Source organism: Lissotriton vulgaris, chromosome 9 (genome assembly GCF_964263255.1).
Source record: "Lissotriton vulgaris chromosome 9, aLisVul1.2, whole genome shotgun sequence".
NCBI classification, from domain to species: domain Eukaryota; kingdom Metazoa; phylum Chordata; class Amphibia; order Caudata; family Salamandridae; genus Lissotriton; species Lissotriton vulgaris.
Window position 1 is genome coordinate 393,475,285 of NC_141697.1, and position 14,748 is coordinate 393,490,032.

At 47.6% G+C, this 14,748-nt stretch overlaps 1 protein-coding gene across 1 annotated transcript in view; it reads left to right on the top strand.

Moving 5' to 3' along the window:
- The first annotated feature begins 3,486 nt into the window (after positions 1-3,486).
- The window catches only part of LOC147690178 (extracellular tyrosine-protein kinase PKDCC-like), a 28,527-nt gene continuing 17,265 nt past the window's right edge, over positions 3,487-14,748 (top strand). The window contains exons 1-2 of the mRNA XM_086937769.1: positions 3,487-4,064; positions 11,534-11,656. Coding sequence (XP_086793895.1) covers positions 3,513-4,064; positions 11,534-11,656 — 675 coding nt within the window. The 5' untranslated portion in view covers positions 3,487-3,512. The remainder of the gene's footprint in view (positions 4,065-11,533; positions 11,657-14,748) is intronic.

Here is a 14,748-nt window from a genome sequence, read left to right on the forward strand (position 1 = left end):
GAAAGTGGACTGATAGTTTAAGCACATGAATTTGGTTTTGGTGGTATTCAGTTCAAGGCCCCTGCTATCACAAAATTCACCAAAGGCATCAACTACTTTTTGGAGACCGCTCGGCGTGCGTGAAAGTAAAAGCGTGTCGTCCGCAAACATTAAAACAGGGACGTGGGAGCCTGCTATAATTGGAGCGTCACTTGGGGATTTCTTTAAGTGGTCAACAATGCCATTTATATAGATTGAAAATAGTGTTGGCGCTAGGACACACCCTTGCCTTACTCCTCGTTCTATTGGGAAGGGGTCTGTTACTTCTCCCTGCTTGCCCCACCTGATTTTAGCAAAATTATTTTCGTGGAGGCGGACTAGGAGAGTAAGGAGTTCCTGGCTTAATCCTACATCAGCCAAGGTCTGCCACAATTTTTCTCTAGGGACTAGGTCGAAAGCTGCTTTTAAGTCCACAAAAACGGCATACAATGAACCCTTTTTTAATGTGACATTTCTCCAATAGATAGTTATGAAGTAAAGGACTTGGTCAACACTACTAGTCAGGGGGCGAAACCCTGCCTGGTAGGGTGACAGTATGTTCTTTTCTTCAATCCATTGTTGCAGCTTGTTCTGGACTAGGCGCCCCATCAATTTTTGTGCGGTGTCAATGAGGCTGATGGGTCTGTAGTTTTTAGCTAGAGTTGTATCGCCTTTTTTAAATATAGAGATGATTTCTGCCCCCTTCCATGAAGCGGGCACTTCCCCTCCCATCGCCACTGCATTAGCCAACATTTTAAAATAAGTACACCAGGAATTCCGGTCCGATAGGAATATGTCAGCCGGGATTCCATCCATGCCCGGAGCTTTTCCACCCGCTACACAATCCAATGCTTCACTAACATCCTTTTCATTAAATATTTCGCTTTTGAAGAAAATGGATGGGGGGGTTGATCGGAAGTATAGGCTGGATTTCGGGCATACTGTGGTTTGAAAAACTCAGTCCATTTATTTATAGCAACATAGTTTTGTGGCTGGGCAGCTATCCCTCCCCTTTCCCATTTTACTGTGGCCCAAAATCGCTTGGAATCCTTGGCAGCACATGCCTCCTTCAATTCATACCAGCATTCCTCATCCCAGCGTTTCCTGGCCTGTGTGGGCTCCATTTATGTGCTCCCAATAGTAATGTTTGTCAGGGGTATATTTTTTCTCATGTTATACCAGTTTCCTTGTTCTGTTCAATTCAACATTCTACATTTCATTGTCAGAGATCTCTGCCTACACAATGTTGAAAAATATTTGGTAGATTTAGGTTTAAATTACAACAGATGGTCGGTGGTATAATGTTAGGGACACTGGGGCTACAAGGGTGACATCACAGAATATCTCAACTAAAAAGTATTGCTTCAACTGTGCTGTAGGGTGGCGAGAGCTACAAATACACGAAATTGGAACCCCCAGCACACGTTTCTCTTATTCAAAAAATGACATCAGTAGCATAGGTAAATCCACTTAATCACAAAACAAACATAGAAATGAGGTTCTACGTTTCTTTTATTCTTTTTCCTCTTTTTCTTTTTTTATTCGTACAATTTCTTAGCCAGCCAACAACTGTTTTGTCGCCATAGTGGGATAGAAACCAGCGACTTTTTCAAGGCTCTAATGTCACTTGTCCTAATCTGTTTAAATTGTGGTGATAATTCCAACCCACGCGATATGTTGGCGTAGATATTCGTATTTTACGATTTTATCTTCCAATATTCGTCCACTGACACAACCAAAATCTCAGTCTGTCGTGTGTGCTGACGCATAGTTCACCAATGCATTCTTGTTCCTCGAGTACTTAGGTTTAAATTACGACCATAAAGTTACCTACAATTGTATTTTGTATTGTATTTTGAGTTTTACATGTCCCCAGTCCTGTCATTTAGTGGCAGTTGGTGGTAGTGACACGTGCTCCTACTGCTAAGAATAATCTTCAGCTGGAGTTGCTGAACTACACATCCGCAGAGATGTACACCCAGGTGTAGGCGTAAATCTACGTATGTGTAATGTTCTGCCCATATATCACCCTTTTCAAGTTTGTCCTAATATAAACAGTAACGTTTACAAAGCAAGTACACGTGTATGAAGTATTCTAGAAATCTCATCACATTCACATAAACAGGAAACACATTAAAAATCAAAAACACCATACATGCAAGAGACTTATGCAGAAACACGCTACGATTCCTAAAGTACACATGTATGAATCATTCAAAAATCCCTGTTAACATCACTGTAAAAAAGGTATTACTATTCCTAAAACAAATATGGGACGAACACTAGATTTTTCAAAACAAAAATTATGAAAGCCTTCTTGATTTTTTTTCTCAAATACACATGTAGGAACGAAGTTAGAATTTCCACATGCAGGAAGAATATTGGAATTCCCAAAACAAATATACACGTAGGAAGTGCACGAGAATATTCCATGCACGAAGTGTAGGAAGTGCATTAGAGTATAGGAAACCACGAAGGGAGCATATTAGCTTTTCCAAACACGTATACATGAAGTCCTAATCTAGTGTTTCGAAGACAAATGTGTTTAAACCCTTAAAACACGTATATTAGTTAGAGAACTACTAAAAGCGTGTGGATGGCCAGAGCAAAGTGCAAATGCCAGAGATAGAAATACATTAGAACAACCTAAATAAGAACAGAAATCGGAAGACCTTTAAAATGTACAAAACAAGTTCATGCCAGGAAATGAAGTTGTGTAAATTTTTCAAACAAGTACATGTCTAAACCTGGAAGTATTCATCAAATCCTAAAATTAGGTAGAGGTGCTAAGTATTATAGAACTCCAGGTTAATTTCGTCTGTATCATGTATACTAGAATCTCTAACAGAAGCACACGTGTATGAATTGGAAGTCAAACTGAATTCTCTATAAGCGAAGATGTGTAGGGTGTATATTAGGATTTCTCAAAGGGTTACGCGTACTGAAAAAATGGCTGAATTCCCACAAAGACGCGTGCAAAATATAAGTACATTAGTACGAATTATAGTCAAAGCTATTAAATAAATCATCTAATCGTGCATGCATAAACTAGAATTTCCAACTCGATTATACATATAGGAAGTGCACTTCAACTCCTAAAAAAAGAAAGGGGTCATATTCTTTAACAAAAGGGGGTGTCAAATTAAGGTCATTTTTGACTCCAGGGTTCTTTCTATAATTCAATGAATTTTAATGGCCCATTAGTACACTAAACGCGGTCCTTCGATGCCATCACAGGTTGGATACACATCGCGCCTGTGTATTAGTTTAGCCACTAGAGGGCAGTGCTGTTCTTCGTTAGCCTAAAGCACAGATAGAAGAAGAGCCTGGGGTTGAGAGGGAGACACTGATGCTGGTACTCCGTGCTTCTATCGAAGAACCCGCCTCGTTGGGCGTGATCTAAAACCTGGACCCCGCCTATTCACGCCGTCCCTGATATCTCGAAACAGAAGCCAGAGAGCAGCAAGCAATCTTTGGTGCACCGGCGCTGCAGCATGGGAGCCCTGGGTGTTGGCGTGCTCCTGGGCATCGCGCTCTCTGTCGCCGCCCTGGCACTGGTGAAACTCTCCATACCCTCCAATGGGACTGGCAATGGGAGGCACAGATCTTTCCTGGACTCCATGCACCAGGGATTGCTAAAGGAGATCGAGAAAAGGCACGCGGACCTGGCACTGTACCACCGAGCATTACAGAGAGGTCAGAGGTCAGGAGGGCTGCGACCCGCCGACTATAAACTGGACCTCCGAAATCTGGATTGGGAAATGCTCCAGGGCCCGGAGACGGACCGAGAGGGTCTGGGCTGCCAGGAGCTCAGCGCCTTGAAGCAGGTGGACTACCTGGGTGCCGGCTTCACCAAGTTGGTGCTGAAAGCGACGCTGGCCGACGGGCGAGCCGTGGCCCTCAAGTCCGTCCACGGGGAGGGCAGCGACCTGAGGGGGTGCATGCAGCTCTACGGGGACCCGGCGGGCTGCTACAGGCTGGCTACCTACAAGCTGCTGAAGGAGGTGACCCTGCTGAGGGGGCTGCAACATCCGGGCATCATCCAGGCATGTACATACTTTATGCCCCATGTATCTTATTCACTCTCATATATACCTCCCTCATTCCTGTCAGTGCCCCATCTCCGTCACCCCGCGCCTTCCTTACGCATTTATGTAACCTGTCAACTGTCCTCTATTCACTCTCCCCCTGAACCCTGCATGCACCTATTACCCTCCAATTAACGCCCCATTTCTCGGCGCGTGGCTGAGTACACTTGGTTCTCGTGTGTCTCAATCTTGCGAATTCGATCGGTTCTAGGCGCTATTATGCACAACAGTCTCCCCAGTATATTAGAAGTGTATGGCACTGGAGTTTTAACTCTCTGGCCATTTGCAAAGCTTTTACTCTTTCAACTTTCTTCATCTAGTGGATGTTGCATCAATGAAATGGCAATATTTCACTTAAATTGACCTGTGTAATTTCCAAAGGCCGCTGTCGATATTTCTTTCCACAGGTTGTGCACCGAGTATTCTCTCTTCTCTTTCTAGTTTTATTCCTGTTCTTCGTGTAAGTGTTTGTTTTCGGCTTACGTCCTGACCTCTTTGGCCCGGAGTTGACTCAAGCAAACACAGACAGACTACCTTTTATTGTTCAACACTCCCTTTGTACAGAGAGGTGAAACGTGCATCTGACGTGACCAACTGTGACTCCCTGCGTTTCGATTGCCTGGAAACGACCAATACTAATCAGTTTTTATCTTTCATACTGTGAAGGAGAGGACAGCAAATGATACACCCAGGATCACACAATTGCCAGATGAAGTGGCGACGCCGGGATTAGTACCTAGGTTGCGGGCCAGCCATGTAGCCGCCATGGCACACGTTTTCCCTTCTTGCAGACATCCACCACCTCTTTATTCTCTGTACAGACGTTCGCCTTGACGGGTTCTGCTATAGATCGACGCCTCGTCAGGGGTAGGAGGCGCTATATAAAAGCAATCACAATACAGGCGTTCCGCCTGCCCCGGCCTGGGAATCCTCCCGGGCACCGTGGGCTGCTGACAGTGACTCCCTCCCCCTGAGTTTTCTTAGCGCAGCTGCTATTTTTCACACTTGCCGAATGCTCCCCTTGAATGTTTATGCAATGAGAGCAGGGTTTACAGAAACCACTGGGGTTCACCCCCCAGTGCAAATGTCTTCAGGGTGTGACTGGCCTGGTTCCCTACGCCGTGCTTAAAAACACGTTTGGTTGAAATTTTACACACCGGGCGACACGTGTTGTCTTTGGGGCGCGCCTAGGCCTGGTTTGGCTCAGTGTAATCGTTACTGGGCACACTCGCGCCTGCGCGCGTGGAGATGTGAGCTATCATCAAGCGTCTCGGCGCCTCACATGGGGTAGCAAGCGCTATGCAAGAGCTACAAATAAAACACATAGTAGCTGGGTTAAAGCTACTGTTTTAAAGGCTATGTAAATATATGCATATTCTGGTCCAGTTACACACACTGGCACTGTAGGGTTTGCTCCTGGTCTCCCCTAAACTTGAGAGTGGTGGCGCAGCGGCCAGAGCGGCTGACCCTAGAGCATGGGGTTTACAGTTCGATCCCTGGCGCCGGCAGCAGGTGACTCTAGGCAACAGGTCACTTAATCTTCCCGATGGCCTCCAGCGCCTTGACACCCTTAGGGGTAAATGATTAGCGCTTTACAAATACCAGCATTTCATTAATGCACCTACTGCTGAGGCTGTGTCTGAACACTATACTAACCAGCTAGAATTAATTCCTCCGTAGCTGAAGTCAACACCATTGGCATTTGTGTCAATGTACGTCTTTACCTCTCAGTAGTGCTTAGATGCATTGCTGGGCGGACACGTGCTCTACAGAGCTCTAACAATAAATTATATAGGATATCCGCATTCCGAATTCGATAAGAGATCTCAGCGAGTTACATCATTGCCGAAAATAATGTGAAATCTGCCTTTCACAGGTTCTGACATGGACTGACTCTGCCTTTCATCCTTCAGAGGCCCTCCTTCTATAGGCAGTAAAGAGAGTAGTGCTGTCCAGCAGTATAATAACAGAACGTGCCTTGCCACGACGTGTTCTCAATAGGAGTACAAAGACTGTCTCAGCATTTTCTCCTTTTACGGTCAGTAAAACAAGTTTCACTGACTTGGGGAATAACAGCTCATGTAATCAATAGCGCAATGACCGACCTCTTAGTTGCTAAAAACTAGAGCCAATAAAAAAGGTAATTACTTTTTATTAACACTTCTCCAAAGCGGCGTGCCGCTGGCACAAGCGCTATGTATGCAAAAACAAGATGTCTCCGGGCAGAGATGCCCCGGCGCGCCTTGATTTTCCTCCGTTGTCACTCTGCAGGTGTCGAGTTACCAGTCTTTACTGCCTGGACACACTTTCTACGTGCCCTCGGCTCACATTCAAGATGCTTCAGACGGGGAAAGGCTGGAGCGGGCCAGCTGCAACCAGCCCGGTTAAGCGAAAGCACTTTTAGGGGTCGAACAGCGCCGCAGCGAGCCAGAAAGCACTTTTCCACCCCAGAAATCCCACTCACAACAAACTGGGTGGCAGCGGCTTGCAATTAAAGAACCAGCTCGGATGAAGTAGCCAATTAGAGATCACCTTGTAATTAGAGGCCTGCCCTGCCTTCACCTTCTGCAGGGGGCGCATCCTCACTCCTGGAAAAGCCAGGTAGACTTGGCCTCGGCGTTAATGTTCCATTCATTCTGACATCTTTTATGGCCTGAGCAGGAGAATGTTGGAGCGTTTCTTCTTCAATGGCGGCTGCAGCAGCCGGGCTCCAGCCGGACGACGCTTGGTCGCTTCTCTCCCGGGCTCTGCTGTTCGTAACTTTAGAAATCCCTTATTTGGAGGCGGCCGCTTCCTCGTTTGCAAATGCTTTTCCTTTCATGAATTTAAGAATGGGAGCGCAGTAAAGAACACAGTCTGAACTGACAATGATTATGCATCTTTTTCTATTGATTTGTAGTTATGAAGATTCATGATTCAGGGATGTATGAAGAGAAAGTCAGTCAGCTGCCCTATGGCTCTCAGAGTGGTGGGGCGTTTTTGACTTAAAAGGAAGATGTAGCGCTTCGAACAACTTGGTTTCAGATCCCGGCTTTCAGCTTGACTATGCTGTGATCGTAGACAAATCGTGAATTCCATTCACTTACCCCCGAAACTCTTTTCTGCGCAATATCAGTTCTCTGTCCCAAGTCCCTGCAGTACCCGTCCCACCCCTGCCCATCGGTTCAGTTAGTGCTCACTGCTGACATATACTGTGAGCTGCAGATCGCGAGTCCCAATCGTGGCATGGCCGACTCAGCCTTCCATCCTTCCAGATTGATACATTCAGTACTATTACATTGAGCTGAGCAGTAGTAGGAACTGTTGCTTACAGCGCTTAGAAACTGCACCAGTCGTTCTATATGAGAAACAAGATATTATTACCCTCCGTACTGGGCGCACCCTATTAATCCCTTATCGGTCCTTGCTTCCTGTTCGTTTAATCCCTATCCTTTTCGATCCAGGTCACCCTTGGTTCAAGCTGCCCTCTGTCTATGAATGCACCCCCTGGTATTTACATCTGTGTTTCTGTTAGCTCTGTTGCCAGTGCCTTACTGCTCAGCAATGGGTGCTTAGGTCCCATTATTTATGAAAGAAACATGCGTGGCAGTTTTTGGGAATATAGAGTCGCCATCTTTGAATTATTTTGAGGGTAACAGTTCATAGTCAGTTCATTCCACACCGAAAGGTATATAAGGTCATTATAGGCATATATTATGCTCCACAGCTGCGCTCCAAAGAGAGAGATAACGCCAGAGAGAAAGACAATGGAAGACAGCGAGAGATAGTCGCAGACAGTGCTCAATATGTGGTAAAGAAACAAATTTTACTTAGGAGCCCGGCCGCCCCCGCTGCTGAATGCCAGGGTTGCCAGCTACCAGCGTGTCCTAGTCATGGTTCCACCTCATGCCTTGTTTTCAACACCCTGCACTTCCTGTCTATTTATGCCACTCTTATATGTTCTTTTTCATACCTAGTCTCTTTCTTTTTCACTGTTTCCATGTCTTTCTGTTCTTTCCCCGTTGTCTGCCTTTTCCTTTCTTGGCCAAATTTTGGTGATGAAAACTCCCTGTCGTCAAACATGCATGCCTGTGGTGGGCCCTGCACGGATAGCGCAACGGGGAGGTGAAAGAAGAGGGAGAAAACATAGAGGGAGAGATAGAAACAGGGGGAGGAGGGGAGGATAAAGAGAAGAGAGACAGAGGTAAGAGAGAGAAAGACAGAGAGAAGTCAAGTCAAGTCATAAAATTTGTATAGCGCACTACATACCCAGAGGGTTTCAAGGCGCTTAGGAAGGGGAGGAGGATTATTTGTCAAATATCCACGTTTTAAGCTGTTTTCTGAAAGCTAGGTGGTTCTGGGTGAGGCGAAGGTAGGCGGGGAGTGAGTTCCATGTTTTAGCAGCCAGGTATGAAAAGGATCTGCCTCCCATGGTGGTCTTGTTGATGCGAGGTACAGTGGCGAGGGCTTGGTTGGAAGAACGTAGTTGGCGGGAGGGGGTGTAGAAGGACAGTCGAGAGTTGAGGCAATCTGGTCCGATGTCGTAAAGTGATTTGTGTGCGTGGGTGAGCAGTCGGAAAGTGATCCTCTTATTGACGGGTAGCCAGTGGAGGTCTTTAAGGTGACCAGAGATGTGTTCGTTGCGTGGGATGTCTAATATGAGCCTGGCTGAGGCGTTTTGGATTTGTTGGAGTTTCTTCTGGAGTTTAGCGGTGGTACCTGCGTAGAGGGTGTTTCCGTAGTCCAGTCGGCTCGTGACCAGAGCGTGGGTGACTATTTTCCTTGTTTCGGAGGGGATCCAGCGAAATGTTTTTCTGAGCATGCGAAGAATGTTGAAGCAGGAAGAGGATACGGCGTTGACTTGTTTGCTCATCGAGAGTGAGGAATCCAGGATGACGCCAAGGTTCCGTGCGTGGTCTGTCGGGATGGGTGCTTTTCCGAGGGCTTCCGGCCACCAGGAGTCGTCCCAAGCAGAGGGGGATGTGCCTAGGATGAGGACTTCTGTTTTGTCTGAGTTCAGTTTCAGACGGCTTTGTTTCATCCATTCGGCGACTTCTTTCATTCCTTCGTGCAGGCTAGTTTTGGCGGTGCTGGGGTCATTGGTGAGAGAGAGGATCAGTTGAGTGTCGTCCGCGTAAGAGATGATGTTGAGGTTGTGTTGGCGTGCGATGGCCGCGAGGGGGCTCATGTATACGTTGAAGAGGGTGGGACTGAGTGAGGATCCTTGAGGTACGCCGTAGATGACTTCAGAGGCCTCGGACTTGAATGGAGGAAGGCGGACTCTCTGGGTTCTTCCGGTGAGGAACGAGGTGATCCATTCAAGTGCTTTTCCTTGGATTCCGATGTTATTGAGGCGTTGTAGGAGGGTGCTGTGGCAGACTGTGTCGAAGGCTGCAGAGAGGTCGAGGAGGATGAGGGCGACTGTGTCTCCATTGTCCAGTAGAGTTCGAATGTCATCTGTTGCTGCGATGAGGGCGGTCTCAGTGCTGTGTTTTGCTCGGAAGCCAGATTGTGAGGGGTCGAGGGATTTGTTGGCTTCGAGGAAGGCGGCGAGCTGGTTGTTGACGGCTTTCTCGATGACTTTGGCCGGGAATGGAAGAAGCGAGATTGGGAGGTAATTTTTGAGTTCGGTGGGGTCCGCTGTTGGTTTTTTCAGAAGGGCGGTGAGTTCAGCGTGTTTCCAGTCTTCTGGGAAGGTAGCGGAGTTGAAGGAGCAGTTGATGACGTCTCGGAGGTGCGGTGCTATGACGGAGTCTGCTTTGTTGAAGATGTGGTGAGGGCATGGGTCTGTGGGGGATCTTGAGTGGATGGAGTTCATCAGGCGGATGGTGTCCTCGGTGGAGATTGGGTTCCAGTCGTTAAGGGTGTTCACGGGGGGGAGATGGACAGCAGAAGGTAGGGTGGGTTGGTTTCCTGGTTGGTTGTCAAAGCTGTTGTGGATGTCTGCAATCTTGTTGTGGAAAAAAGAGGCTAGGGAGTCGCATAGGGTTTGAGAGGGGGTGATGTCGTTGGAGTTGGCCGAGGGATTGGAAAATTCCTTGACGATGCTGAAAAGTTCCTTGCTGTTGTGAGCGTTGTTGTCGAGTCGATCCTTGAATGCTGCTTTCTTGGCTTTTCGGATTAGTTGGTGGTGAGTGCGGGTGGCGTTTTTGAAGGCGTCCTTGGTGCTGGTGGTTGGATCTTTTTTCCAGGCCTTTTCAAGGGAGCGGCAGAGTTTCTTGGATTTCTTGAGATCATTGTTGAACCATGAGGCCTTCTTGCTGCCAGGTTTGTTTTGACGTTTTTTCAGTGGTGCTAAGGTGTCAGCGGTGTTGGATAACCATAGGGTGAGGTTAGCGGCGGCTTCGTTAGCGTTGGAAGAGGGGGCTGGGGTGTGTTGAAGGAGCGATGCGGAGATTTGGTCCGTGGTGATTTTGTTCCAGTTCCTTTTCAGGGTAGGTTGGAGGTGGATGCTGGGTTTTGGTTTGTTGTAGGTGAAGTGAACGCAGCTGTGGTCAGTCCAGAGGAGGTCCGTAGTGTGGCTGAAGGAGACATGGTTGCTGGAGGTGAAGATGGGGTCGAGTGTGTGGCCTGCGATGTGGGTGGGGGAAGTGACTAGTTGTTTAAGTCCTAGGTTGGTGAGGTTGTCCACGAGGGTGGCGGTGTTGTGGTCGTTGATCTTATCGAGGTGAAAGTTGAGGTCTCCCAGAAGGATGTAGTCTTTGGAGGTGAGCGCGTGTGGGGTGATGAAGTCCGTGATGTCTTCCCTGAATTTTGCGCGGGGTCCTGGTGGTCTGTAGAGGAGGGTGCCTCTGAGTGTGGTCTTGGGGTCGATGTGGATCTGGAAGTGAAGGTGTTCGGAGTTAGCGAGGTTGGCGTCAGAGCTGGTTGAGATGCGGATTGATTTCTTATGGACGATAGCGATTCCTCCTCCTGTGTGGCTGGTGCGGTCCTTGCGTGTGATCTTATAATCATCAGGGATGGCAATGGTGATGTCTGGTGCGGAGGAAGCATTCATCCAGGTTTCCGTTAGGAAGGCGATGTCCGGAGAAATGGTGTCTAGTAGGTTCCATAGGTCAATGGGAAGAGAGACAGAGCAAAAGGAAGAGACAAACACAGGGGAAGGATAAAGAGAAGAGAGACGGAGGTAAGAGAGAGAAATACAGCGAGAAGGGGTTAGAGGGGAAGAGATACAGAGCAAAATGAAGACACAAACACAGGGGAAGGATAAAGAGAAGAGAGGCGGAGGTAAGAGAGAGAAAGGCAGCGAGAAGGGGTTAGAGGGAAAGAGAAAGACAGACCAAAAGGAAGAGCCAGGCAGACATCCGTTTCTTGTCAAGCGAGAGACTGACGAATGATCCAGTATCCGCTGTTTTCCGAGAGCAGCTCTTTCCTGGGAGTTCAGGGGTTTATCAGTCAGGCCTGCCTCGCTCCTCACAGTAGTCTTAACGCGCCTCTCTTCTCTGCAGCTGCGGGGCCAGTGCTACGATAACAGCCCGGATGGTGACACCAGGGTCACAGCTATGCTGGAGCTGGGCTGCCCTCTGGAGATGATTAAACTGCTGCAGACCCCCTGGGAGGAGAGATTTAAGGTAAGAAAACAGAGCAAAGGGAAACGTACCAGCAACTCGCAGCTCTCCAGCTGAGCAGGCTGAGAGGCCACAACTCCTGGGTACTGAATATGACGTTTGCCTGAACAAACCCTCCGGATACAGCTTTGTTTACACGCCTATTAAGCATCTTCTCTCTTCATCGAACATCGTCATGTTTGTGTTCATTTTGCTGGTAATCCCGCCGGTAAAAAGATTTGGAACTGCAAACAGTGTCAGGTATAATCCTTAATTGCAGGGCCTGGCCTGGGTGCTACGGCCCGTCTCCGCCCTGTGACGCAGCCTCTTTCAGCAGCGTGGGGGGCTTGTTTTCCTGACGAGATAAGGCGGGCGCTTGTAAACAGAGACGCCTCAGAAGGCCTGCGCGCGGCGGGGGGAGGATGCGCTGCTCCCGTAGATAAGCACGAGAGCCCTCCTCGTGAGAGTGAGGTGCACACGTGTTACAATCTCTGTGAAACTCCTCTAAAAGGAGAGCTGGCAGCTGGTAAAGCCACATCCAAAACTTTCTGATGTCCTGCCACGTCACTTTCTGCCAAATGAACCCAGAATATACTCCCCTTGAACGCCGAGTTGAAAGCAAGCCTTATTACTTAAAAACTTTCCTGACATATAGTTGTAATCTCCCCTGTCACTGCTGAGCGGCATACTACACAGCCACATCATGCCATTTCTTTCAGGAGTAAATAATGATATTGCAACAAGCATTTTCCAGCCAAGGGAGATGAAGTGTGCGTGAAACTGCGAGGTAGTTCTTGCCTGAAGGGGTGCGTGAAAATAAAATGTAATGTGGTTTTAATAGCATTTACGTCATCAGAGGTAGCCATTATTTCTTCACATGCACATATTTGCTTACACGCAACTAATTACGCAGTGATATGAACATACCTAACTCTAAGGAGTGCTTTGAAAAGAACATTATATTGTGACAGGAGCATGTCAAACATTTTTTTGCATTGTATTATGCTATTTGTTTATAGCGCTTGCTTCTCCTTGCCACTGGATTCAAGCATGCCGGGCTGAAGACGGCTGGAATGCCAGAAACCGGTCCTTGGAAGCTTGTTTCCGTTCCAGGGAAGACATGGCTTGGCAGTTCGGGCTGGACTGTTCCCATGAGGCACAGGGTCAGACTGATTTGCATATAGCCATGTCTGAACTGGGGTGTCATAGTGGACTAAAGAACAGTGATGGATTAAACCCAGATCTTTTGACTGGGTGTGAGTGTTTGATTGATTCAGATGCTCCGTCCATCACCACCCCCTTTTGTACCGCTGATTGGTGGGAGCGGCCTTTGTCGGCAATCCTGAGGGAGCTGGATGTCTGCACTCAAGGCCGGACTGGCCGTAGCAGGCACCAGGCATTTCCCCGGTGGGCCGGAAAGGTAGGGGCCCGGTTTTGGACACCTGGGGCCGGTTTTGTTTCAGATGACCGGTTTTGCAGCAGTGCGTCAATATCTGCCCCTTCTAACAAAAGCAGCAGCAGGAGCGGTGCTTCCCACTCGCACCCCCCCCCCCCCCCTTGGGGACTGGTCAAGCTGATTACCAGGGCTGGTTTCAGTTCATAGTCCGGCCATGCCTGCACTTGCTCTCAACCCAGCTGTGTAAAGACAGCTGGGTTAAGAGGTCTAAAGTGTGCATGTGTGACTGGCCATCTCAAGACGGCCGGCCAAAGATATATGCATACTTTAAACAAGTGCAAAGTGGTCTTCTGCCCACCATTCCTACCAATTCACTCAGTAGGCCTGCCCCGTCCTGACTGTCGGTTCAGGACGGGATGATAAAAAATAAAATGGTAAGCAATTATTCTTTTCTTTTTTTATCTGTGGGGCTTTGGGAGGCACTTAGGTGGAGCGACGCTCCTCCGCTCCAATGGAGGAGCCGCCCCATAGTTTGTCCGAGGCTGCAATCCATTTGTGGGCGCAGTATGGACCGCTGCTAGGCGTAGAATGCCTCTGGGAGTCTGTATGACATTGTTGGTAAGTCGCTCAAGTGGAATTAAGAGACCCGAGCTCTTCTGAACTTGCTATCTGATTTCACGCCCAACTCTTCACACTGCCCTTTAACTGAACCCAACACAAAACGTCTCGATCAGAGAATTTCAGACACAGTTACTCACCCGTCGACTAGACTCTAAGCACCCCTTTCAACGTCTTGATGTATAATTTAATCACAAGTACTTAGACTAAAGAAAGAAGACACATAGAACTCTGAAAATGTACCATTGAGTTGGGTAACAACTTCTAGTAGTTTAGCACCAAGAAGCGCAAGGTTGAACACCCACGTAACAAATATATGTTATGTTAAAACATTGTAATAAATAAATAAATACTTTAGGCTTCCTCATGTGTCCGCATTGTGCAATCCTGGACACATTACATTGTATCTCTGATCCTCAGATCCATTATCTACTAACATTTTATGTGTTTAGCTAGAGGTTAGCTTCCAGGATTCCATACCATATAAAAGCTTGGGCATTTACAACAGCTTGGCGCTGGGACCTATGGGTGGCCGGTGGGCCTCATCAGACCTACAACTGTTGGGCCTGCAGGTGTCTAGAGGGATTGGGGTTTCTTTCCTGTGCCATGTGATGTGATGCCGTGGTCCCCTTTTCCTCACTTTGCAGTAGGAGAGGACTATTGGGATTGAATTAGCAGTGTTATTACTACATCTACCACTCTGGGTGGTGGCGGTTAGTTAACATGGCCAGTTTAACCATTGTAAGCGGAGGTGACATCTGGCTAGTTTCTAGGGCTGTAGAGCAGCAAGTGTACTTATAACCACTGAGCTTCACATTTAATCTTTTTCGAATGCTCCAAGGGAAAAGAAGAGATAGCTTTGTTTGTGGAGAGAATAGCTATTGAGTGTCCACATTAGTAGGGTGACCAGACGTGCTGGAATAGTCCCAGTTTTAAACCATCTGCCCTAGCAACTTTCAGTAAATCAATACATGTAGTACATGTCCTGGTTTTCTGAGAGGGTAGACTGAACACAGAGAGAGGCACATTTTCATGTGTTCCAGTGGATAATTAGTTAGCTTACCCTAGCAGAAAGCAATTTATTTAACACAGATGGTACTTT